The following is a 25,203-nucleotide window of genomic DNA, read 5'->3' as shown; positions in this document are numbered from 1 at the left end:
TTATTGTTTTAAATAAAAATGTTTTGAGTTCTCTGCTAATTGGGAGTGCACTGGTTATCATTATAAATTGTCAACACCACTGTTTCTTGAAGCTTTCACAAGAGCATGACGCGTTTAAATAACACATTATCACAGAGAAGGTAAATAAATTCTGTGGTTAAGTTTCCAAAAGTAGTTACAGCTTACGATTAGCTAGCTAGAAGGAAAAGTTTACAAATGAAAGCCACAATCTTTGTGCTCACAATATACTTGGGCAATTGTTCTGAAAGACCAATGGACCCAATTTTACAAATTGCAAGAATGTGCATTATAGACATTCAATGAACTATAAAGGAAATCCCTGTTTGAAAGAATGAGCAAGTTGTTCTGAGCCATAAATTATCGGTCACTGAAAATTACCTTACACATTCCAGTCCAATATCCGTAGTGCAGTGCTGATACCACAACCACGCTAGCATTCATCTCTCTCAGCCTCAGTGCATGTCTTGATACTCCAATATTTGTGAAAAGGTGAAAAGAAATATTCATAATACAAATATAAAAGTCTGTTACTAGGAATTTAGTGAAGCATAATGTCAAGCATGTGACATTTTCACCCAGCTGAGTCATTGGTGCTTATAAGTTTGATGCCAGTACGAGGACCACGAAGAGCATCAAACAAACAAGAAGCCGTCTGTGCAACGATGGGATGCACGCTTTTCTGGAACATTTCAATATCAATATCATAAATAAAGCAAAGTATTACAGGGAACCAAACTGTTTTACGTTTTGGTGATATCATACGTTAAGCTATCATTTAATAACGGTACTGTGGCAATGGTACTGTGCCTTTAGCATGCACATGTGCTACATCAGCACCAGTAAATTGACAAGAGCTATGGCGAGTGGGCTAGGGTGCTTACAAGAGCATAAACCTGAGTGTTGTTGCAGTATTTCAAGTAGAAGAAGAGGATATATGAAGAGCAAATGAAGGCAGCAGTACGTTCCCCCCCCCCCCACCCCCACAAAATTAAGATACTGACCAATTTATTTTAACACTATTTGCACCCACACCCTTCCCCGCATCTTAGGAACTACCATGGGAGACTTCAATAGGACTTGTGACCATCGCTAAAATTATTGAAGGGAAGGTACCTCCAGAGTGCTCCACTGATCCCATGAGAAGTGATCTGCACTTGTCTCACACTGCTGTGTGGATGTATAGAAACCCACTCACTTCTATTCAGATTTCGACCTACACTATTCATCCTTTTCCTGGCCTACTTATCTTCAGGATGAATATTCAACTGAAATAAATACAAAAGACCCAAAAAAAATGTACTACTGGAATGAATCACAGAGCAGAGACCAAGTAAATCATTAAATAAGCTTACCACCACAACTCTCAGGGGAAAATCTAAAGCAGAGACATTTTCAAACCAATAGGTTGAGGTTTGGTTTGAAATGCTAATCAGGACAGTTTCCAGCTGGGATTCATCTGGGGTTGGAGAGTTCCATTTCTTGCTGGTGCTGCAGGACATGCTTTGGTCCAGATTCTCTACATTGCTTGACAAACATAGCACCAGCAAAAATCACTTGCAAAGGGTACAGGTGTCTACTTTTACCAAAAAAGAGACTTTGTGGGATTTAAGCATGTTCAAAATGGTGTGGTTCATCTCCCCAAAACCAGTTAACTTAATCTCGTCAGAGACACAAAAAATTCTGCAGACGCTGGAATCTGGATCTACACAAAAAGAGCTGGAGGAACTCTGCAGGTCAGGCAGCATCCACGGAGGGAAATAAACAGTCGACTGCTTTTGGATGCTGCCTGGCTTGCTGAGTTCCTCCAGCACATTTTGTGTATTAACCTAATCTTGTGATTTTAAAGCAGGAAGTTCCTTGGAACAGCTGGCTCTTAGCTGTGTAATTGGGTAAAAGTTCAGGATTCCAGAGAAAATGACAGAAGTCCAGAGGCTCCCCTCAGCTGAACATGGGACAGCTTCCCACTGATGGCTTGTCCCAGGCTGGGAGATCTGCCTGCTGAACCTGTGCCAATCCGTTCATTTTAAATGGCTGCTGGGGGTGAGGTTAGTGGAGGGACAAAACAGACTTGGTCCAGTTTACTTAAATGATTTGTAATGGTTTAAGCGTTTTTAAAAGGAGTTCTTTAAATAATAAAATTTGCAGTAGTATGTTTTTAGTTTTAGGCACTTCAGAATTTATTTCCATATGAGTGAATGAGAGAGACATTCAAACTGCTTGACTGCCAGAAAGCCCGAGGGCATGCTTTAACCAACGCTCAAAGCAGGGAACAGAGCCTGTCGGTTTAGATCAGAAAGACCATGGGCTGCACAGGACCTTGGCCATCAGCAGGGAGCTGGCTTCCCTGCACGAGGCTGCATCCGAAATCTCACCCCAGGGAAAAGAGTTTGAGCGCAGGTGATCTGTAAACTTGGCTGTTCTCTGAGAACAAAGTAGTCAGGATATTAAGTCTTGTTGCATCAACCATAGAGCCTGCATATCATCTGGTGCTCCAATCAGATTCAAAGGCCAGCCTCAAGTCTGCCACAAACTGCGCACAACAGGTTACACTTTTGAACAGTTTAATTAGTCTGGACTTTTAAATTCTCTCAATGGAAACAAACTCAACGGCCAGTGTCCACCTTTAAGAGTACCTCAGAGAAATCTCTGGGCTGGGGAGAGCCGTACAACCAACAAAGAGAGCAGGAGGCCAAAGTTTCCATCACATCCAACAAGTGTTGAGAGAGCCATAGGATTTGGGCGGTCTGTCAACACACTGAGCAGCCAACCCTCATTTTCCCAGCCAGGGTGCCCCCAGAATCCCTGCATCTCAGCATTGAGCAGTTGAACTGTTCACCCCACGCTGAGCACGCAGCTGTGGGATTCCCATTTCGTTGCTGCAATAGCAGCAGAGGAGAGCAGGGGTTCTCACTGCGTCCCCAGCACAACAACACACAGCCTGAGTGGATAGCTATCTTAAAGTATGAGCGGTGAGCATTCAGACTCCAGGACCAAGAATGCCATTGCAAATCAGTGCTCTGCAGGTACCATTAAGTGAAGAATGGACACCACTCAGATCCAGTTAAACCAATCTGTAAACCAGTTATATCAGCAGCTTCTGGGCTAGATGCTGTAAAATCTTTCCCACAATTTTGTTCCAGGTATTAACTAAATTGAAAAAGTGCCTTTATTAAAATAGCACAGAGAATTTGACACCAAACAAACATATTAAATGATGAGCATCAAGACCAAGCATGACTTCGTCCTCATTTGCAAGTATTTCTGGGCCTCGGCATTAATAATTTACTAGAGCTACTAATAAGAATGCATCAGATACAACTGGTATCACTGGTGATAATTCTAGAGTAAAATGGTTACAAACACTTGACAAGAGTCAGTAATTTCCATCTCTCTCTCCAGCCAAAAATCACCAAAAAATAAAACAGATTTCATCAGCACAATCCACCATTGTGGACCTGGCCATCAGCAGGCTGGGCTCACAATCTGTCCACAAAGACCGGCAGCACGTTTGAGCACGTCACACTGTACAGATCTTCAGACTGGCAAGAAACTACCATTAGAATAAAACACACATGAATCATCAGATTAAGGGCAATAACTGCACACGTAGAGAAATGAAGTAACTGCATGCCTACATTTCATTTTTGAGGAGTTTACTGCTGTTGCCAAGTCCACCCCAGAACATAATATAGGGAAACTGGGTCGATTTACAAAGCAAAGCCAAGTTTAGTTACAGCAATCACCAGCAAGGCGCCAGAGGAATTTCTCCTTAGTTACTGCAGTACAAACCTGTAACCACAAGATGGCAGTGGACATTCAATAAAAGGCATAGATTAAGCTATCTGGAAAACAGGAAAAGCTGAGCCAAGTGTAATTTACTGGAAATCAAGGGCTTACAGTACTTTTAAAACAAAACAGGATATCCTGGATATGCCCTAGGCAACAAAATAACTTCAAATTATCAACCACATGCAAGGGACATATTCCTTAAACATTCAGTCCCTTAATCCGATGTTCAGTACAAAAAGCAATATGATGCCATTGTTGACTTCTTTGACTAGTATTATTGTAAACTCAAAACAGGTGCAAGAAACAAATATGCAAATATTCTAGTAATTATTTTCAGTTCTACCATCCGTCTGCTTTTGTTTTTAAGATGCATCATTTGGTTGAACGGCGAAAGGAGACAGACTTTCCTAGAACAAAGGATATCATTGAGCCCTTCAGGACTGAGTACTTTGGTTAATGTTTGTAAATGGAGCAAGCACAGCACTAGCACTGCCAAAATTCAGACCAGAATGACATTCAAAAAGATAATAGGAAAGCTCCCAAGGAACAGCGCAATACACCAGCACACAGTAAATATTCTGAGTAAGCCAATTCCAACTGCAAGCTCATTGCTTGGAAGGAAAAACAGAAATAGGAAACTGATCAGGTACCAATAAAATATTTATTATTATTACTTTACAGGTAAGTTAAGATCACTCATGTCATCCACCTAGAGAGGGGAACATAGAAGGAAAGCTGGCCTCCGTAACTTATGGCTAGCAAGAATCACAAGCAAGCCCATTTGTCACAATTCATCACTTAGGATTTTATAAATAATAAATTCAGTTGTACATACTTCTCTAGGAATTCCTGAAGGCCTTGGCGACGTTGCTCCACAAGCTGCGTATTACTGGCACTAAAAAAGGGGATTTTAGGAGGAATCTCTGGTAAACTTCTGCAAAGAAAAGGACATTTGGGAGTTCAGTGTTCAGATTAGATGCCCTTCAACAATCAACCAAACAACATTGCAAAATTTTAATCTTCCCTGTTCACTTGGGGGAAAAAATGGGAAGTTTTTTTTTAAGAATGTCAGAAACATCGAACCAACATTACTGTAGAAGTCTTAATAACAGGAAGGATTTGTGCAAACCAGTTGCATGCATTACACAACCAGGACAAAGCTGAAGATCAAAATATACATACTCAAATTAGTTTACAAGTGACGATAAGAAAATATTACAGAAATGAAGGCGGCTCGTGCTTTAACAATGTTATTCCTAATAAGCACTTTTTATTCCTGGTCACCAAGCAGAGAATGTGGAATTACACTGAGAACCCAGTCTAAAACTGGTCAATATCCACCAACGTAAACATGCAAATTGCCCATGATAGCTCAGGCATGTTTGAAAGAACTGGGGCAGGAGGCACTGTAAGAGTTAGGAAAAGAGAGATGCTTTTCTATTATACGTTGGGATGTCCAAATCAGATCTGCATTGGTAAGATTGACTATCACTGGGGTGGGGGGGGGGGGGGGGGGGGGGGGGGGGGGGGGGGGGGGGGGGGGGGGGGGGGGGGGAGGGGGGGGGGGGGTGGGGGGGGTGAAAACTAAGCTAAATAGATTGGCTTTAGAGAAAAAAAACATACATCAACACAGCATTGTCTTGTAGTCGTTGCCTAAGCCAAGCAAATTCCTTGTAACGTCTTCTAACACAGGACGTCTTCTTTGTAAAACACATACTATTGGTCTATACAAAAAAAAAGGAAAAAAGACTTCACTGGAACAATCAAACCAAAAGTCTATCCCATGCATTGACATGCCAGTTAAATTTTTAAGACATATGGCCAATGGCTCAAAATTTAGTTATTGAAGTATTAATAGAACTGACATCTTAAATAATTCTAAAACTTCATTTCTGTAACATGTGGCTTACACATGCCTGAGAACAGACTTTAAGCTGTTGGTACATCTATTAATCTGCGAATCTAGGAACAATATTTGCACAACTGATGACAAGGGAAAAATCTCTCCAACTGTAGAAGAAAAATGTGTGAGTACAAAAGACAAAACTTTTGTGCAAAACTTGTATATTGTGGCTAACACTTCCCTTTCTGACCAGAATAAAACCTCAAACATTCAAAATCTAAAGTGGATAGCAAACACACACACCACACCAAAGCAGACAAAGACCTCCATGTGCTGGCCTCATTAGAAACAGAGTGCATGATTTTATCTAACTGCCATTTCTAACAAACTTTTTCTTACAATTACATTAACAAATACTCAGAGGAAAATTACTGACCAAACGTGGAGTAAATAATTTTGGAAACAGCACATGTTGTGAAAACAAGCATTCCCAAAATAATTTCAGTTACTTAGAAAGCAGTTATTCTACAATTTATAGCAGTGCGATCCAGAACCTTGGAAATACGTCAAAGAGGAAGCAGGAGATTAATTAGTCATTCTGCAGAGCTAAATTGTAAAATAGTATACAGGAACAGTTAGGAGCAATGTGTCTGTCAGGATGTGGAAAAATAACACTAAAAATAGAAGTTCAGAATTCCCAAAACAGCCAGTGGATTATCTGACTTTTTTTTAAATCCGAGACTTTGCATCAGTGCAATCTCCAAACAGTGGTGGTCTTACAGTCCATTAGTGGTCAGATCTACAATCTGAAAGTGCTCGACATTAACATGAATTAAATAGCAGTAACATACTGAAACATCTAACTCTGTAGCAGCTTAATATCGAGGTAATCCTAATATTTAGTATTCAAAGCATAAATGTTTTGAATTTCATTTCTACTGTTTGAATTCAGCTTGTTCTGTAACTGGGAATTATTCCTAGAGAAGTACGACTTACAAAATGATTAAACATACTTACATGAAGACAGATTTCATAATCTACAAACGACTGCCAGGAATCTTCCTTCTGGATTCTTGGATCGCGAACCCACACGGTGATGAATTCCTGATGTGGCATATTAGAGAAAGTCACTGGAATGATCACTTCACACCAAAATGTACAAAAGCTTTACTCTGGTGCTTTTATACAAGCATCCAGAACATGTCGCAATTTCCAAGTTAACTGTTGAGTCATAGCACAGTTTCATTCACCCTGATAATTAGATTTCGCAAAACCCAGAAATACATCAGTGCTAACACTAGGATACACAAATAACATGAACACTATTCACTGTGATAAGTGGGGGCAGGTTACAGTGACACAATGGCGATGATGATGTGCTCGGACCCCAGATGATGCGTTTTCAAATCCCATTGGGAAACTAAACTCTATAAATCTGGTAATTCATGGATGAAGAGTCTCAGCGCTTCTGCATGGTCTGTGGTTCACTCAATGCCCTCAGGGTTGAGGAATCAGACAATAAGCATTGCCTTGCCATAGTCACCAACGAAAGAAAAACAAAAATTGCAAGTAAATTCTGCTGTGCCGTTAGTCCTCAGTTGGGGGATAAATTAATGAAAACAAAAATTAAACCAACAGCAAAAGCAAAATGTTGTAGATACTGAAAATCTGAAATAAAACAGGACATTGTATTGTGGAGGGTCGTGGCTGTCACGTGATAGCACTGCCCCCCCTACCTGGTCGGATGACACACCACTGCCAATCAAGGTTTGACCCCGCCCCACCCATCAGCGCACACCTGACCATTGGCCTTTGTAATCGATTAGTCCTTGCTGGCACCGGGCCATCGGCCTTTGTAAATTACCTGTTATTATCCGTTTCACAACAGACATACTCAACGGATCAGCAGCACACTTGGCAAGGGAAACAGTTAACATTTCAGCACCATCGTTCATCAGTTCTGATGCTGTCTGACTTTCTGGGCATTTCCAGCATTTCATGTTTAAGAAAGAGCATATGGTTATAGACAGGACTCTTGAAACAGGCCCAGAGAAATTCACAGCTAGGTTATGAGGCATGACACACAGCCCTAGGGAGCTGGTCTCATTAATGCCTTCTCCTTAACTACCTTCACATTGGAATATATCTCCACCAGCTGTCACCCATGCCCAGATTACCAAACTGCCAGATGACTTCAAATCTGTCTCAATGCTAATGTCGGGTTACTGGAAGTCCAGTGATCGGTTGTGAAACATACTTCGTCATGCTGAATTGTCAAGTTGAATCAAGTTAAGTAAAAGTGGAAATTACTATGCTCATGATTTCCTAAATGAGAATCGTTTACTTTCCTATAAGTTAAAATAAATCCCTAGAAGCTTCAATTTTTCAAGTGAATGGCAGACAGGGAGAAGGAGAGGACAAGGTGGAAAAGAGAAGCAGTATTATCCGCAACAGGGCAGCAGGTAATCGAACAAAGCCTGGGGTTTAGTTGTCCAGTACCTGTTGGTTCATCTATTTCAGGCAATTCTTCATCTCCCCACAGGTTTGTTATGCAATACCCCAGCCTGCTCTCACATAGCAGTTTTTCCACGTAGGACAATATCAAAGGTTTTTTGAAAAGGTAATAAAGCCAATACAGGTTAGGAGTTTAGTGAGACAGAGTTTGCTCCTTCAAAAGCTATTTTGGCTTTCACTTGCCAAATTATTTCCACGCAAGGGTTCAATGCTGATCTTAATCTTTGGTTTAAGCCAGTTATCAATGCAAAACCAATGGGCTTACAGTGTCTGGGCTTCAATCTGCTGATTTCTTCACTAATTACTGACCCCTTCATGTAATCAGCTCATACATTTTGTTCCGAATGTCATGTAGCACCCTTTGCTGTGTGCAGTCGGTCCCCAACTATTACAGACTAACACACCATATAGGAATCGTAGGCCCCTCGCCTGCTCAGCTGTTTGATAAGATCACGGTCGTTCTGACTGCAACCTCAGTTGCACATTCCCATCTACCGGATGATAACCTCTCATTCCCTTGCTCATCAAGTATCCATCAATGGGCAGCACAGTGGCGCAGTGAGCAGAGCCTCTGCCTCACAGCACCAGAGAGCTTGGTTCAATCCTAACAGAGTCCTGTCTGTGTGGAGTTTGCCCGCTCTTCCTGTGAGCACATGGATTTCCTCCGGGTGCTGCAGTTTCCTCCCACATCCCAAAGACAAAGCGGCTCTACTTTGTTGGGTGTTTGAGGAGATTTGGTACGTCACCAAAGACTCTTGCAAATTTCTGCAGATGTACAGTGGAGAGCATTCAGACTGGTTGCAACACCGCCTGGTAAGGAGGCTCCGATGCGCAGGATCAAAAGAGGCTGCAGAGCGTCGTAGACTCAGCCAGCTCCATCATTGGCACAACCCTCCCCGCCATGGAGGACACCTTCAAGAAGACGGCATCCATCATTAAGGATTCTCACCGTCCGGGATATGCCCTCTTCTCATTACTACCATCAGGGAGAAGGTACAGGAGTTTGAAGACCCACACTCATTGATTCAGGAACAGCTTCTTCCCCTCCGCTATCAGATTTCTGAACGATCCATGAACCCATGAACACTACCTCGTTATTCCTCTTTTGCACTATTTGTTTTTGTAACTTGCAGTAATTTTTATGTCTTTATATCTTGCACTGTACCTCCGTCTCTAAACAACAAATTTCACAACATATGTCAGTGATAATAAACCTGATTCTGACATGCTGGTTGGGAGATTAATTGGCCACTGCAAAACTGCCCCTTGTGTGTAGAATCTGGGGAGAGTTGATAAAAATGTAGGGAAAATAAAAAAAAAAGGGATTAATGTGGGATTAGTGTAAATGGGTGGTTGATGGTCAGCACAGACTCGGTGGGCCAAAGGGTCTTTTCTTTCTGTGACTGTCCGACCTCTGTGTTAAAAACATTCGATGACTCTGCTGCCCTTTCAGGAAGACAGCTGCAATGCCTCGCGGCCCTCAGAGAGAGTTTCACCTCATCCAAGGCTCAAAGGGGTGACTTCTAGTTTTTAAAAACAGTGATGCCCAGTTCTAGGTTCCCCTACAAAAGGAAACACTCACTCCATATTCACTCTGTTAAAACCCTTCAGGATCTTGCATGTTGCAAACCCTTACAGGATCTTGCAGTCAAGTCCCTTCTCACAGTTCCAAACTCCAGTAGATCAAAGCTGGCCTGTTCAAACTTGCTCATAAGGCAACATGACATTCCAGGTATCAGTCTAGTAAACCATCTCGGAACTGTTTCCAACACATTACCATCCTTCCTTAAATAAGGATACCACTACTGTACACAGTTGTTGTTCTTCTTAGACTGTGATATTGAGTGTACCCGTTCTAGAGTCCTAAACTTAAGCCAAGACCTTAAATCTTCTAATTATAGGTTTCTATCAGTACCCTCACTTTAGGGAGATTATACTGTATCAACCGACAATGCAAATACTAATTGACTTAACTACTTTAGTCTCTCTTCTGCAGGGATTTAGCTGTTAATAATCACTATTTCAAGCAATGGGTCCCTCCCACCTCCCCCCCCAACCAAGGAGGAGATACTTCAAGTTCACCAAGCAGATTAAACACAGTTATTTTACTTTAAATGGAGCACATTTGAGGAATAATTTCTGACAGATTATAATTCCTCAAAGGATTTCCAAACACAAGTACAATTCTTACAAACTAGAAAACCATACCACTGAGTTGTGGACGAACATGTCGTCCATCGCAAAAAGGCGGCTCTGGAAAGAGATCCTTCTCGGGTCGAGGCTGAAGAGTGGTCTCTGTCTCCATCTCTGTAACTCCTCCCCACCCTTACTGCCTTCTAACATTTGTATCTTTTTTTCTGCCAATCATCTAGTGATGACCCCACCTGTATGTGATGTTTTCACAACTGCATTGATCACATCAGATGGCTGGAGCTTTAACTTAACAGAGACAATGTTGTTTCTTCTGATGAGGTTGCAGTCTCAGTTAAATCAACAATAGGCTTCCTGAGCCTAGACAGTATTGTTTCTCAAGAGGATGGTTCAATAGTACTTATTAAAAATTAACAATAAACATCTTGAACAGTTTCTTCTGTTGTGCTGAGTTTAGCGAAAAGCCTCCTGACCCTAGATAGCAAATGTCCATCACAAGACAATCCCTCAGGATTGAGGATGACTTAATCCATTGAGGAATGGAAAGTCTGCATGTAGGATTTCTGTCAGCATGGAATGGCCAGTGCACACAAGCTACCACACAGTCTTGACAGAGGGAGGTCTTGGTCCAATGGCACAACACTCCCATTTCCTTGGCTCCCCTTCCTCACCACAGCCCACACCCTCCCCGATCCTCTCCCTCGAACTCCCCACTCTCTTGGTTCCTGTTACTCTCAGTGTCCTATCCTGCACTCGCCTTCTTCCCGGTTAGCCCGTTCCTTCACCCTTCCCCTTTTGATTCCCATACCCTGTCCCCCACTCCTCACCCACTCTAGAAGTGAGGATACCCCTGACCATAGAGTCAGACAGCACGGAAAGGCCATTCAGCCCAACCGGCCCGTGCCAACCAAGTCCCACTTGCCCATGTCACCCTAAACCTTTCCTATCCATGAACCTAAGTATCTTTTACATGTTGTTAATAACCTGCCTCAAACACTTCCTCTGGCATCTCATTCAACATATTGACCACCCTCTAGGTGAGAAAGATGCCCCTCAGGTTCCTATTAAATCTCTCCCCTCTCATCCTAAACCTATGTCCTCCAGTACTTGACTCCACCACTGTGACTCACTCTCTTCAGGAGATGCTCCACAACTGCTGATTGACCTTTCCCTCCCCCCCCCCCCCCCCCACTCCCACCCATCCACACTAGGTGCCAAACTGCAAACCAGCCCAGAACTACCAGATCTCTCCCACCTGACACCTGACCCAGAACCTCCAAGTCCTCTCCCAAGGAAATCTTCGTCTGCCCTGTGTCGGCAGGCTGGAGTTTCCTGTCGGGTTCCATAGTGAAATTTCCCGGCATTGGGAGTGGGTTCATCTTGCAGGAATGGGAGCATCTCACTCGCACACCATCTTTATCCAGTATAAGCAATGACCCTAAGCTGTGGTGAGGCCATATCTGGAGGACATAGTAGCCCAGATGTGGCCTCACCAATGCCCTGTACAACTGAAGCATTACCTCCTTATTTATGCTTTCAATTCCCCAAGCAATAAACTATGATGGTCTGTTAGCCTTCCTGAATATTTGATGCACCTGTGTACCAGCCACCTGTGAATTGTGCACCAGGACAGCCAGATTTCTCTGCATCTCGGAATTCTGCAATTTCTCACAATTTAATAATAAGAGTAATAATATTTAATTATACAGTCCATCCCCAGGTAACAGACAGGTTCCATTTTTACACATGTCCACGAGTTAATTTTGTCCATAAGTCAGAAAGTACACAAAAATCATTTGATGAGGTAACCATATCCCCACAGTATTGTCATGAAAGCACACAAGACTGATAAAAAAGAACAATTACTAGAAGTGGAGATAGAGAAAAAATAGAGGAAACTAGTTCTGCCATTCGTAGGAGCGGATTTACGTACGTACATTGGACTTTTTCATTTAATAATATTACAGGAGCTTGTTTGTATGTAGGCGTGTCTATAAGTTGAGCATTAATAACCCAGGCATGGCCTGAATGCTTTTTTCATTTTTCTTGCCAAAATGGATAACCACATTTCCCACATTCTAATCCATTTGCCAGACCTTTGCCCGCCGACTTAACCAATCATAATCCTTCTGTAGCCTCCTTTTGGCCTTGCTGTCATAAGCATTTAGAGCAACCATATCTTCAGTGCCTTCATCCAAGCCATTTAAAGAAATAATAAAAGGCTGAGGTCACACTACTCGTTACTTCTTGACAATCAGAAGTAGACCTATATATGTCTATTGTTCCGTATTAGCTAATGATCGCCCATCCACACCACTATATTACCTATTATATCCTAAGCTTTCGTTTTCAGCAATGACCTTTGACATGGCACCTTACCAAATGCTTTCTGGAAATCTAAGTACAGTTCACCCACAGGTTCCTCTTCATCCACCGCACATATTACTTCTTCAAAGATCTCCAATTAATTAGTTAAACTTGATTTCCATTTCACAAGACCACTTGACTTTGCTGGACTACTTGCTTCTGCCCTCTTCCTTTCCAGTCCTGATGAAGGGCCTCGGCCCGAAACATTGACTGTTTATTTCCCTCCATGGATGCTGCCTGACCTGCTGAGTTGCTCCAGCACATTTTGTGTATTGCTCCAGATTCCAGCATCTGCAGGATTTCTTGTGTCTCTGTCTTTGAATTTTTCTATGTGCCTTGTATGATGTCTTTAATAATAGTTCCGAACATTTATCTCAAGACAAATGTTGAACTAACTGGCCTGCAATTTCCTGCTTTGTTTCTTTCCCTTCTTGAATAAAGGTGCTACACTTGCTGTATTCCTATCTAAAAGAACCTCTCTTAACATTAACTACCTCACTTACTTCTTCTATGAAGACCCTAGGATGAAGTATATGAGGACGCGGAAACTTGTCAGCCTGCAGCTCTAATCATTTCTCAGCAACACTTCCATGTTGATTGCATTTCCCCCTCCACATCTTTCTTGCGGCCCCCCCCCCCGAGCCCCCGAGTTCATCCCTCTCTACCAATTGCTGACTTACAGCTAATTCTTAGATGTTACTGATACCCTCTGTAGTGAAGATGGATGCAAAATATCTGTTTAATTCATCTTCCTTCTCATTTTCCATTACTAATTCCCCATCTGACTTTACATAGGTCCAACTTTCACTTTGTTACCTTCTTTGTTAAATATTATTTATATATTATGGAGTGGCCCAAACCCTTTGTGCCTGACATGGTGATATGCCAGCAGCTTCAAAGGAATTCTGACAATGATAAAGAAATTTGCCAAGAAACAAATTAAACTACATTCAACTCTGGTAAAATTTCCATGCATTGGCAAGGTTTTCATAGCTGTGTTTTTAAAAACACAGATTGAATTAGATTTGTATAGTTGAACAAAAATCAAGGTTAACCTAAAAAAATCTTTGAAAATTTTCTTGGTCATCAGCAATAGCTCTGTTCCAATCAACAGAATATCCTATTGTGCTCTCCACAGCTAAGATGAAGTGGAGGAGATGACCCTTGGCAGTGTGATTATCAACAGAAATTTTCAAAAGGCTCTAAAACTCTTATGAAGAGCCAACTGGAACGTGGCCAAGTCTCCCTGATAAATTCTGCCATTAAATGAGTTGTATTGTTGCCAGTGCCCCTTGTGTATGAATGTGGACAGTGTGTTTACAAGACTCCTGTCACTTGAGATTTAAAACTCACTAGCCTAACATGGCACACAAAGGATGGCTTGATCCAATTTTCTTCTGGATATGGGCACTCAAGGCTAAAAAGCATCTTGCTTGTAAACTCAAACTTTGTTTTCATCACATAGTGACGTACAGAATTTCCATGTGTTCCTAATACTGAACCAAGAAATACTATACCAAGATAGGTGGAGGAGTAGGGAGCATTGAGGAGACAGGAAGGTTGCAGAGAGACCTAGATAGTTTAGGAGAATGGGCAAGGAAATGGCAGATGAAATTCAATGTTGAGAAATGCGCAGTTGTACATTTTGGAAACAGAAATAAACGGGTAGATTATTATCTAGAAGGGGAGAAAAGTCAAAGTACAGAAGTACAAACGGACTTCGGGGTACTCATGCAGGATACCCTAAAGGTTAACCACCAGGTCGGATCGGTGGTAAGGAAAGCGAATGTTATGTTGGCATTCATTTCGAGAGGTATAGTGTATAAAAGTAAGGAAGTGTTGATGAGGCTCCACGGGGCACTAGTGAGGCCTCATTTGGAATACTGTGTGCAGTTTTGGGCCCCATATCTTAGGAAGGATGTGCTGATGTTGGAGAAGGTTCAGAGGAGATTTACGAGGATGATTCCCAGAATGAAAGGGCTTACATATGATGAGCATTTGTCAGCTCTTGGACTGTACTCACTGGGGTACGGAAGAATGAGAGGGGACCTCGTAGAAACATTTAAAATGTTGAAAGGACTGGACAAAGTAGATGTGGCCAAGCTGTTTCCCTTGGTGGGTGAGTCCAGGACCAGAGGGCACAGTCTTAGAATTAGACGTTACCGGTTTAAAACAGAGATGAGGAGAAATTTCTTTAGCCAGAGGGTAGTGAATTTATGGAATTCCTCGCCACGCACAGCAGTGGAGGCCAGATCACTGGAGGCGTTTAAGGAGGAGATGGATAGATAGATATCTAATTAGTCAAGGTATCAAGGAATATGGGGATATGGCTGGAAACTGGGGTTAGGATAGTTTTTTTTTCCTCATGGAGCAGACGTTCCCCCCCCCCCCCCCACTTCTCATTTCTTTTTTCCCTTTTCTTTGGAGCAGACTCGATCGGCCGAATGGCCAACTTCTGTTCCCTTGTCTTGTGATCTTGTGAACACAACACATCTGTAGAACACAAACTCCACAACCCTGGAAAGATTTATAAGTCACTTAAATGTGGGGAAATATAATAACAGTTACACTTCTTACCTTTCTCTCATTCTTCATCTGGTTTTCCATTACTTCTAGTTGAAATCTAGATAAGAAATCCATACAGATTATCTTAATTTCTAGGTATAATACACATAATAAAATATGAATAGTAAATCCACAACTGTAAAACTAGATACAGTACACCAACAGCTTTTCTAGCATTATTTTTGTTGAAATTTCACTTACTAAAAATACTCATTTTTACGTAAGCAAAAGCCAGAACATTTCAGGGCAAAATAAAACATGTTGCCGAACACTCTAACACACTTCTGTAGATGTACTGTCGAAAGTGTCCTGACTGGTTGCATCATGGTCTGATGCAGTAATTCAAATGCACAGGAAGGTAAAAAAACTGCAGAGAGAAGTGGACTCAGCCCAATACATCACGGGCACATCCTTCCCCACCATCTGTGCTATCTACAGGAGGTGCTGCCTCAAGGCGGCAACATCCATCATCGAAGATCCCCAGCATCCGGGCCATGCCGTCTTCTCACTGCTACCATCGGGCAGGAGGTACAGAAGCCTGAAGTCCCACACTACCAGATGCAGGAATAGCTATTTCCCTTCAACCATTTGGTTCTTGAACCAACCGGCAAAACCCTAATCACTACAGTTTAGCAAGACTATAGCCACTTTGCACTAAAATGGACTTTGTTTTTTTTTGGTCTAATTGTGTTCTTTCTTGTAAAAATTGTGTTTAATTTATGTTTTTCTTGTGAATGCTGCTTATATGATTCAATGTGACTGGGATGGTGCTGCAAGTAAGTCTTCATTGCACCTGTGCATATGTGTACTTGTGCAAATGACAATAAACTTGACTTTGACCTCCAGCTCCTCTACTCCTTAAACCAGGATTTTGGTCACCCGTCCTAACATCCTGCTATTTGGGACATAAACTGTCCGTTATTGCTCCTATGAAGCACATGTGGCATCCTACTACGTCAAAGGGTGCTGTACAAGATAAGTTGTTGCTTATGGAATCAACTTTCATCTGTACGAGCTACTTAATCCTGCACTGTCAAATCTAGCATCCCAGAAAAGTTTACACGTTATTTAAAACTCAGATGCTCAACTTGACCTTGTCACTTCTTTGAAATTCAAAGTAACATCAGAAGAGCCCACCTGATGTGGCACACAATTATCTTCTGGACTTTAAACAGTCTGGCCACCCAGAGATTGCAAAAGGCCCCACAGTCAAACCCCAGGTTGCACAGGGGATCCATTCCCGAAAAATCATTTATATGAGGCATTAAGGTCATGAAAAATAGGGGAATGGGGACCTAGTACCAAGATGCCACAACCAGCCCTCAAAGACAACCTCCCCCAACTAAGCTGTGGGGCAATTCATTGCCGTGGGATTGTCGGCAAAGGGCAGGAGTTCATGCCGGGTGGCTAGAATAGCAGCATGCAACGACTGGGAGGGTAGGGGTTTACACCAGGTTCCCAGCACGTCAGCACTGTCTCTACACACAAAGCTAAAATGACCTCTTTTAGCCCTGATTTCATTAGTACTCCCACTCCTGAAGTCTAACTGAGGTAGCAGCACACCATGTACACTGAAGCAAGGTATCACCCAAGTTACATTGTATAAAGGGCATATCTATGAATCAGTGCAAGCCAATAACAATCTTTTACTGCCAAAAATATAGCTTATTTTGGTAGTTATTGATTTGCAAGAAAGGAGAAACGGTGGATCTTCGAGAATGAGCTAACATTTGCAGGTGGTTTCCTGAAAAAGAAATCTGAAAATCAATGACCGAATATGTTATATTCCATAAATATGCCAAGAAAAGGTAGCTTGCTAAACTCAAAATGGATTGTACTTGCGTTGATTCTACTGAGGTATAATCAATGTTAATTTACTGTCTTACTGGCACTGCAGATTTTATTCCATAGCTTCAATAGTATATGTTGTTAGTAAAACTTTGATTTAGAACAATTTTGACATCAAAAAAGATGGACTGTAGAAAATAAATATACAAGAGACCTGAACAATCTGTTTCCAACTGGTCACAGAGGGAATGAAATCATAAACTTGTAGGCAGAGTGCCAGTCAATACAGCTGCTTTGTCCTGGATGACGTTGAGATATTAAGTGTTGCTACAGGGTGCATCTGGAGGGCATACCATCATACTGTACCTTGCAGATGTTGGAAAGGCTTGTGAAGAGTTGGGAGGTGAGCCACTCACTGAAGGACATCCAGCATCTGACTTCCAGCAGCCATATTATTGCATAACTGGTACAACAAATTTCTGGTCACAATAACCCTCAGGATGTGATATTAGTGCTTAGAGATGGTGTTGCCTGGCACTATGTGGCATGAATGTTGCTTGGCACATATTAGTGCAAGTCTGAATGTTGTCTAATGCCCTCCACATGCACACAGTCTGCACAGACTGCTTCACTGCCGGAGAAATTGCAGGTGGAAATAAATATTCCACAATCTTCAGCAGAAGTGCCACAACAGAAGAGATTTACAAGGATGCTGCCAGGATTGGGGAGCATGCCTTATGAAAACAGGTTGAGAGAACTCGGCCTTTTCTCCTTGGAGCGACGGAGGATGAGAGGTGACCTGATAGGGGTATATAAGATGATGAGAGGCATTGATCGTGTGGATAGTCAGAGGCTTTTTCCCAGGGCTGAAATGGTTGCCACAAGAGGACACAGGTTTAAGGTGCTGGGGAGTAGGTACAGAGGGGATGTCAGGGGTAAGTTTTTTTTTACTCAGAGTGGTGAGTGCGTGGAATGGGCTGCCGGCAACGGTGGTGGAGGTGGATACGATAGGGTTGTTTAAGAGACTTTTGGATAGGTACATGGAGCTTAGAAAAATAGAGGGCTATGGGTAAGCCTAGTAATTTCTAAGGTAGGGACATGTTCGGCTCAGCTTTGTGGGCCGAAGGGCCTGTATTGTGCTGTAGGTTTTCTATGTTCTGTTTCTATCTGACTTTAATGTGAAGGCAAGGCGAATGAAGCAGCAGCCAAAGATGGTTGGGTCTAGGACTCAATGAAAACTTCTGCAGTGATATCCTGGGACCAAAGTGATCGGCGTCTACGAACCATAATCGCCTTCCTTTGTGCGAGGTACGACTTCAGATGGTGGAGAGTTTCTCGCTCAATTCTAATTCGCATTTACCAGGATCTTTAATGCATACATAGTCAGGTGTGCTGCTCCGATGCTCGAGGACAGTCATTCTCCACTGAAAGAAAGTTCTTTAAACTAAAGCAGCAATGTGAGAGGGAAACCAGGACCCCTCTGTTCCCCCCCACCTTTGTTTTTTCCTCATTCCTGTGGCCCCCTCCCTTACCCCTGCCCTACCCTCACGATTTGCCCATTCCCAATCTCCTTCCCTTTATTCCACGGTCCACTGACCTCTCCTACCAGATTCCTCCTCCTCCAGATCTCTTGTGCCTCTGATATCACCTTCCCTCACTTTCCTATGACTAAGAGTAGGCTGGTGGGACAGGAAGTCAATTTATCTAGATTTTGTGGCTGGAACACTTATGGCTATACTGGGGCAACTTGGCCATAGGCACTGCTGGGCCTGAGGTACAAGTCTTCAGCACTGCCCAGATCTCATTAAGTGCCAAACCTTTGCTGCACCTCTTGCATACAAACACAAGAAACAGAAGCAGGCCGTTCATTCCTTGGGCCTGCTTTGCCAATCAATATCGTAGCTTTTACCTCAGCACCACTTTCCTCTACTAACCCCATCTCCCTTGAGCTCCTTTCATGCCAAAGAGGGTTAAACATCAGAAGGAGATGTAAAAGAGGTGAGGGAGTTGCATTACTCATTAGGGGAAATGCTCCATCTTGAAGGACTCATCCAGCAAGGCCGTATGAAACAATATGGAGAGAGTCTAAATACAGATGGGGCCTTACCTTTGGGAATAAGTCTGGCCAGGTGATTGAAGCTTCAGGGGGAGAGCATTTTGGGAAAAGTGACCATAATTTCTTAAGTTTTAATATAGTTATGGATAAGAATAATATTGGTCCTCATGTGCATATGCTAAATTTGAAGAAGGGTAAATACAACAGTATGAAGCAGGAACTGAAAAAGGTAGATTGGGAGTGGCTGTCTGAGGATAAATCCACATGTGACATATGGGAGTCTTTTAAAGGGCAGTTGGTTGATTGGAGTTCAGGTCTGGCACGTTCCTGCGAGGATAAACAATGAGGATGGCAAGGTTCAGGAAACTTGGATGACAAGAGATATTGCAAGTTTAGTCAAAAAGAAAAAGGAAGCATATGCAAGGTTCAGGAAACTGAAGTCAGAGAAGGTCCTCGAGGAATATAAAGGAAACAGGACAGAAACAAATTAGGAGGGCTGAATGGGGCCATGAAATCTCCTTGGCAAGTAGGATTAATGAAAACCACAAGGCATTTTATACATCTATTAGGAACGAGAGAGTAGCAAGGGAAAGGGTGGATCCACTCAAGAACAAAGGATGGCCTTTATGTGTGGAGCCAGAGGAAGTGGATGATGTCCCTAATGAGTACTTCACATTGGTATTCATCACGGGGAAGGATATGGATGATGGTGAGATCAAAGGGGGTTATGTTCATATTCTAGGGAATGTCAATATTCAGGTGGTGGTGGTGGTGGTGTGAAAGACATGAAGGTGGATAAGTCCTTAGGCTACTGAAGGAAGCGAGGAAGGAGATTATTGAAGCATTGACAGATCTTTGCATCCTCTTCAGGCACAGGCGAGGTGCTAGAAGATTGGAGAACAGCGGGTGTTGTTCCTTTGTTTAAGAAAACAAAACAAGCTTAAGAAACCACCTTACATCGGTGGTGGGAAATTATTGAAGATTCTTAGGGACAGGATTCTTTGGATAAGCATGAAGTAATTAGGTTACTCAGCATGGATTTATGCAGGGGAGGTCCTGTCTCACAAATTTGATTAAGTTTTTCTGAAGAAATAACGAAGGTGGTTGATGAGGGAAAGGCAGTGGATGTTGTCTACATGAACTTTAGTAAAACATTTGACAAAGCCCCTAATGGTAGGCTGGTCCAGAAGATTAGGTTACATGTGACCCACAGTGGGTTGGTGCATTGGATCCAAAATTGGCTTGGTCATAGAAGGCAGAAGGTAGTGGTGTAGGGATGTTTTTCTGACTGGAGGTCTGTGACCAGTTCTGCAAGGATCAGTGCTGGGACCTCTGTTGTTTGTAATACATATTAATGACTTGGATGAAAATGTAGCTGGTCTGATTAGTAAGTTTGCAGATGACACAAAATATGGCAGAGTTGTGGATAGTGAGGAAGGTTGTCAGAGGATACAGCAGAGTAAAGATCAGTTGGAAATTTGAGAGAAGAAATGGCAGATTGAGTTTAATTTAGATAAATGTACGGTGTTGTAATTTGAGAGGTCAAGTGCAAGAAGGAAGTATACAGCAAACAGCAGGACCCTTAGGAGCATTGATATGCAGAGGATCTTGGGGTGCAAGTCCATAGGTCCCTGAAAGTGGCCTTTATTGGTTGGGGCATTGAATGTAAAAGTCAGGAAGTCAAGCTGCAGCTGCATAAAACTTTGGTTAGGCCATATTTGGAGTATTGTGTGCAGTTCCAGTCACACTAATGGAAGGATGTGGAGGCTTTGGAGAGGGTGCAGAAGAGGATCTCGCCAGGATTGGAGTGCATTAGCTGTAAGGAGGGGCTGAACAAACTTAGATTATTTCTCTGGAGCATTGGAGGCTGAGAGGTGAGCTGATATATTAAAGGGTCTAGGTTTAAAGTGAGAGGGGGCAAGATTACAAGAGATTTGCAAAGCAGGTTTTTGAAAGTTTATTCTCCCCCCACAGAGAGGGATGGGTGCCTGGAACATGCTGCCAGAGGATGTGGTAGAAGCAAATACAATAGAAGTGATTAGAGGAATTTAGATAGACACTTGAACAGACCATGTGTAGGCGGATGAGATTAGGTTAGATTGGCATCAAGCTCCGCATAGTCACAGTGGGCCAAAGGGCCTGTTCCTGTGCTATACTGTTCTATGTTCTAATCGCTAGCTATATCAAACTGAGCATTCACAGTCCTCTGGAATAGAGATATCCAAAGATTCACTATCCTCTGGGTGAGAAAATGATTGGTGTTCCCCTGATGCTGAGATTATGACCTCCGGTTCTAGGCACACCCATGGGGAGAAGCATCAATATTGCAACTGGCTTGTCAGACCCAGTAAGAATTTTCCATGCTTCAGTCAGGTCACATCCCATTCTTCTAAATGCAAGAGAGTTTAGGCCCCTTGAGGACAAATCTCCATTGCAGGGATCAATTTCAAAACCTTGGGATGCAGGTTCTGGGAATTTATTGGCTTTCAGTCTCATTAATTTCACTAAAACTTTTATTTTTAAAAAAAGAACTAATTCTAATTTCTTTTAGATGATTGACTCTAAACATGTAGCTCTCCACTATTTCCTGGTGGTTTTCTGTGTCTTCTTTGAGGGAGGACACAAAATATTTGTTTAATTTCTCTTCCCCAATGAAAATTTCAATAAGGGATTCGCGTTAGCTTTGCTTATATTTCCTTTTCACAGAGCTATAAAAGGTTTTGAAGTCTGTTTTAAGTTGCTCGACAATTAACTCTCGTATTCTACCTGCCTTTTCCTCGATCACTTCCCTGTTCCTCCTTTACTTTATATCAAGTGGAGAAAATCAAAATGGGTGAAAACCAACTTCAGCATTATTATGGTCCTGGTAAGACAATGGTTACTGAGGATATTGACACTTACAGTGCCTTTATTAGCTGTCCACTGCTATTCACAACTGAATGCAGAGCTTTCATCTAACTCATTGGTGATGGAATCACTTAGCTTTGCCAAAATCCGATTGCTTTCACTGCTTGGGTATGTTCTTAAAAGGTGCAGATCAGGAAGTTGCAGTCCAAATTGGCCTTATCCTCCATAGCACAACAGTATCACACCTAGAGACTTTGCACTCAAATATACAAAAGGCAGCGTGACATTGCTGTACTTACATGATACACAAACACACCAGAAAAACATTGTCCATTCCAGTGTTAGTCTAAATGGCATATCAATTCTTAACCACTGCCAAGCTACCTTTCTCTAACACTAGGAATTACCCTTCACCTTCTGTTTAATTAACCATTCTACCACTTCCTGAAATAACAGAAAAATGTATTGGATGCTGAAATTTTGAAAAATACGAACACTTAACAGGCTCAACAGTACCTCCGGAAAGCAAAACACAGTTAATATTCCAGTTCGACAACCTTTCAGACATTTCTTGGTTCAGACTCTGACTCATCTCAGTAACAATTGTGCCATCTCATTGACTGGGGAAATACACAAGTGCACACCCTGTTTGCAATTTCCATATCAAGATGCCCTGATCCAGTGCTTTTGCTCACTAATTGTTCCAAATGCAGAGTCCACTGAAAGTCCGTGGGGAAGTGTTTGTTAATGAATAACTGGAGTTCCTTCTATGCCGCTGACTGCAAAATCCAGGCAGTATATTGACTTGTACCAACATACAGTGATGGTTTACAAAACAAAGTGTAAGGATTGTCATAAAAACCCATTTTGTTTGCTTTTAGGAAATAGAATTTGCCCTCATTACATGGTTCTATCTACCCTGGACTCCAGGTTCAAAGCACATTCAATAATTTTAAAAAATTACGTTCAATAAGTTAGCTCATTGAACATTTAATTCAACATTTACCAACCAAAAACAGCATCACATAACCAAAAGGTACATTTGCTGTTAAAGGGCAAGCATGGTTTAACTGGGGAAATAAGAACACAGCTGGATAAACCAAACTAATTTAGGTGGCAAGTTATTAATTCAGCTATTAATAAATAGTCAATTAGAAAATCTTCAGCTACAATGAGCTCGAGTCATATTTTTAGTCAACCTCAAATCTACAGATTGTTGCTATTGTCAAATATTTACAGTTGTGAACACCCACCCAGAAAGATTTATGTGCATACATAAAATTGGTCAACAGATCACATTTAGTTCTTTAAAAGGTCATCTTGGTTAGCTTGATAATTAATCTCCAGGGCTGCATTAACAATTTTACTGCACCATAACACAGCACGGAAGACAAGACACTCCAGACATAAAAATATTGAATACAGTTAGGTATAATTTGAACTCAATTAACATACAACAAAATAAGGGAAAAACCTAAAGTTTAGGTTTGTAGTTTTTATATTAACAACCTGAACTTTAGGTTTTTAATATAAAAACTAAATACAGACAGGATACGGCAGACAAAAACTTTAGTTTTTACACTTTTTTTTAAAGTTCTTATTTTTAGCACCAAAATCAGAAAAACCTGTGTCAGAAGGAATTAGACCAATTAGAGTAGAACAATCTGAAAAAAAATCATTAATACAAAAGAACGTTTTTAAACACCTTTTGTATTAAACTATCTTTCAAATTTCCCTTGTTGGATGTTCTGGGTTTGGTGGCGTTGTTTACATGAGAAGACCAAAGATTCAGCACATAATAAGGCTTGAAAACTTTAATATAAAGAAAATTTGGAACTAAGATCCTGCTATTAATTACAAAATGACCCTGATGCTGTGTCCACTAGGTCAACAGAACAGAAAAACAGGTGGAACATTAAAAAAAAGACTCAGATTTGCAATGATCTTGTTCTGCATTATTGACATCAGTCAGTAATCAGGTTAAACTGATCAAAGTTCAGTTGGCCAGCAAGTTCACAACTTCCTATTTTGATTTACTAAACTGAAGAAACAAATCACATTCAGAATTAAGAATAAGATCACATTCATCAGAAAGAATTCTCTTCTTGTATACAGCAGCAACTGTTCTGGCTGTATAAATGGTTAGATTCATTTATCAATTAACTTGAGACAGCAACACAGAATTGCCAGCAGGCCTTCAGAATTATAGAAAACATTTTCATCGTAGACTTAAGCCTCAAAGAAAGTGGTCTAAAATGGAATCTTTATTTGAGGCCTGTAAGCTATCACACAAATCAGTGAAAGTTTACAATACTTAGAACTCAAATATCCACTGCAATTTGAACCATCAGGAAAAAAATACTTCCTGAACCTTGGAACTGAACTAGATAACATTATTACAAAACTAGCTGCATGCAAGACTGCATGTATTCCCCAGTAAATCCACTTTTGCAAATCTATCTCGTACACAACATGCAAGGAGACAAAAAATCCAATGTTTGAACCAGTGTTTAATTAAATGGTGACAACCAGTTTAGAAAGATGAGGTCAATGACTAACTTCCCAATAGTTATCCTCAGTTCTAAAAGGTTATTGACCTGAAACATTTACTGTTTTTCTCTCCACTGAATGCTTCCTGACAGGCTAAATATTTCCAAACTTTTCTGTTTTAATTTCAGTTATTTAAGGCCCCACTTGAATTGGCCAGCACCAGACTCACCTATATATTCCTAGTGACAAACAACGTTAACTGTATAAAGAGAGCAGTCAGCAACGATGGAAGACCCAGATTGGATCGAATGCCACCAAAACAAAGAAATCCAGGAAAAGCACTTTCAAAAATTGGGGATTTGGCCTAATATTACATTAGACACTCCTAAATTAGACAAGGTTTGATGAAACAAGGTTGGGAAATTTGGGAGGTGAACAGTACTGATTTTGAAAAAATAAAATTGAATTTTTTTTTTGAAAAGCAGAAGCTTACGAGTATTGATACAATGTTCAGGAAACATTGAACATTGAGCAATTCAGAATATTTATTAATTGCCAAATCATGGGTAACACAGCAAATAGTATTGCTGTCTCATAGCTCCAGCAAACCATGTTCGACCTTGACCACAGGTGCTGTCTTATGTGGAGTTTGCACTTTCTCCCTATGACTACATGGGTTTCCCCCCGATGCTCCAGTTTCCTCCCACATCTCAAAGACATGCTGGTTAATAGATCATCTGGTAAATGTGAAATCCCGGTATAGTTGAGAGGA

At 41.5% G+C, this 25,203-nt stretch overlaps 1 protein-coding gene across 2 annotated transcripts in view; it reads right to left on the bottom strand.

Moving 5' to 3' along the window:
• LOC127570926 (sorting nexin-10-like) overlaps positions 1 to 25,203 on the bottom strand; it is a 42,038-nt gene that overhangs the window by 7,454 nt on the left and 9,381 nt on the right. For both annotated transcript variants that reach the window (XR_007956424.1, XM_052016876.1), the window contains exons 2-5: positions 15,263 to 15,308; positions 6,671 to 6,757; positions 5,434 to 5,534; positions 4,646 to 4,744 (exon numbers count right to left, since the gene is read on the bottom strand). Coding sequence is in view for 1 of the 2 variants with exons in the window: in XM_052016876.1 (XP_051872836.1) it covers positions 4,646 to 4,744; positions 5,434 to 5,534; positions 6,671 to 6,757; positions 15,263 to 15,292 (317 nt within the window). In the remaining variant the exon portion in view is untranslated. The remainder of the gene's footprint in view (positions 1 to 4,645; positions 4,745 to 5,433; positions 5,535 to 6,670; positions 6,758 to 15,262; positions 15,309 to 25,203) is intronic.

Source organism: Pristis pectinata, chromosome 5 (genome assembly GCF_009764475.1).
Source record: "Pristis pectinata isolate sPriPec2 chromosome 5, sPriPec2.1.pri, whole genome shotgun sequence".
Classification (NCBI taxonomy): Eukaryota; Metazoa; Chordata; class Chondrichthyes; order Rhinopristiformes; family Pristidae; genus Pristis; species Pristis pectinata.
This window is presented reverse-complemented; position numbering and strand designations above follow the sequence as displayed.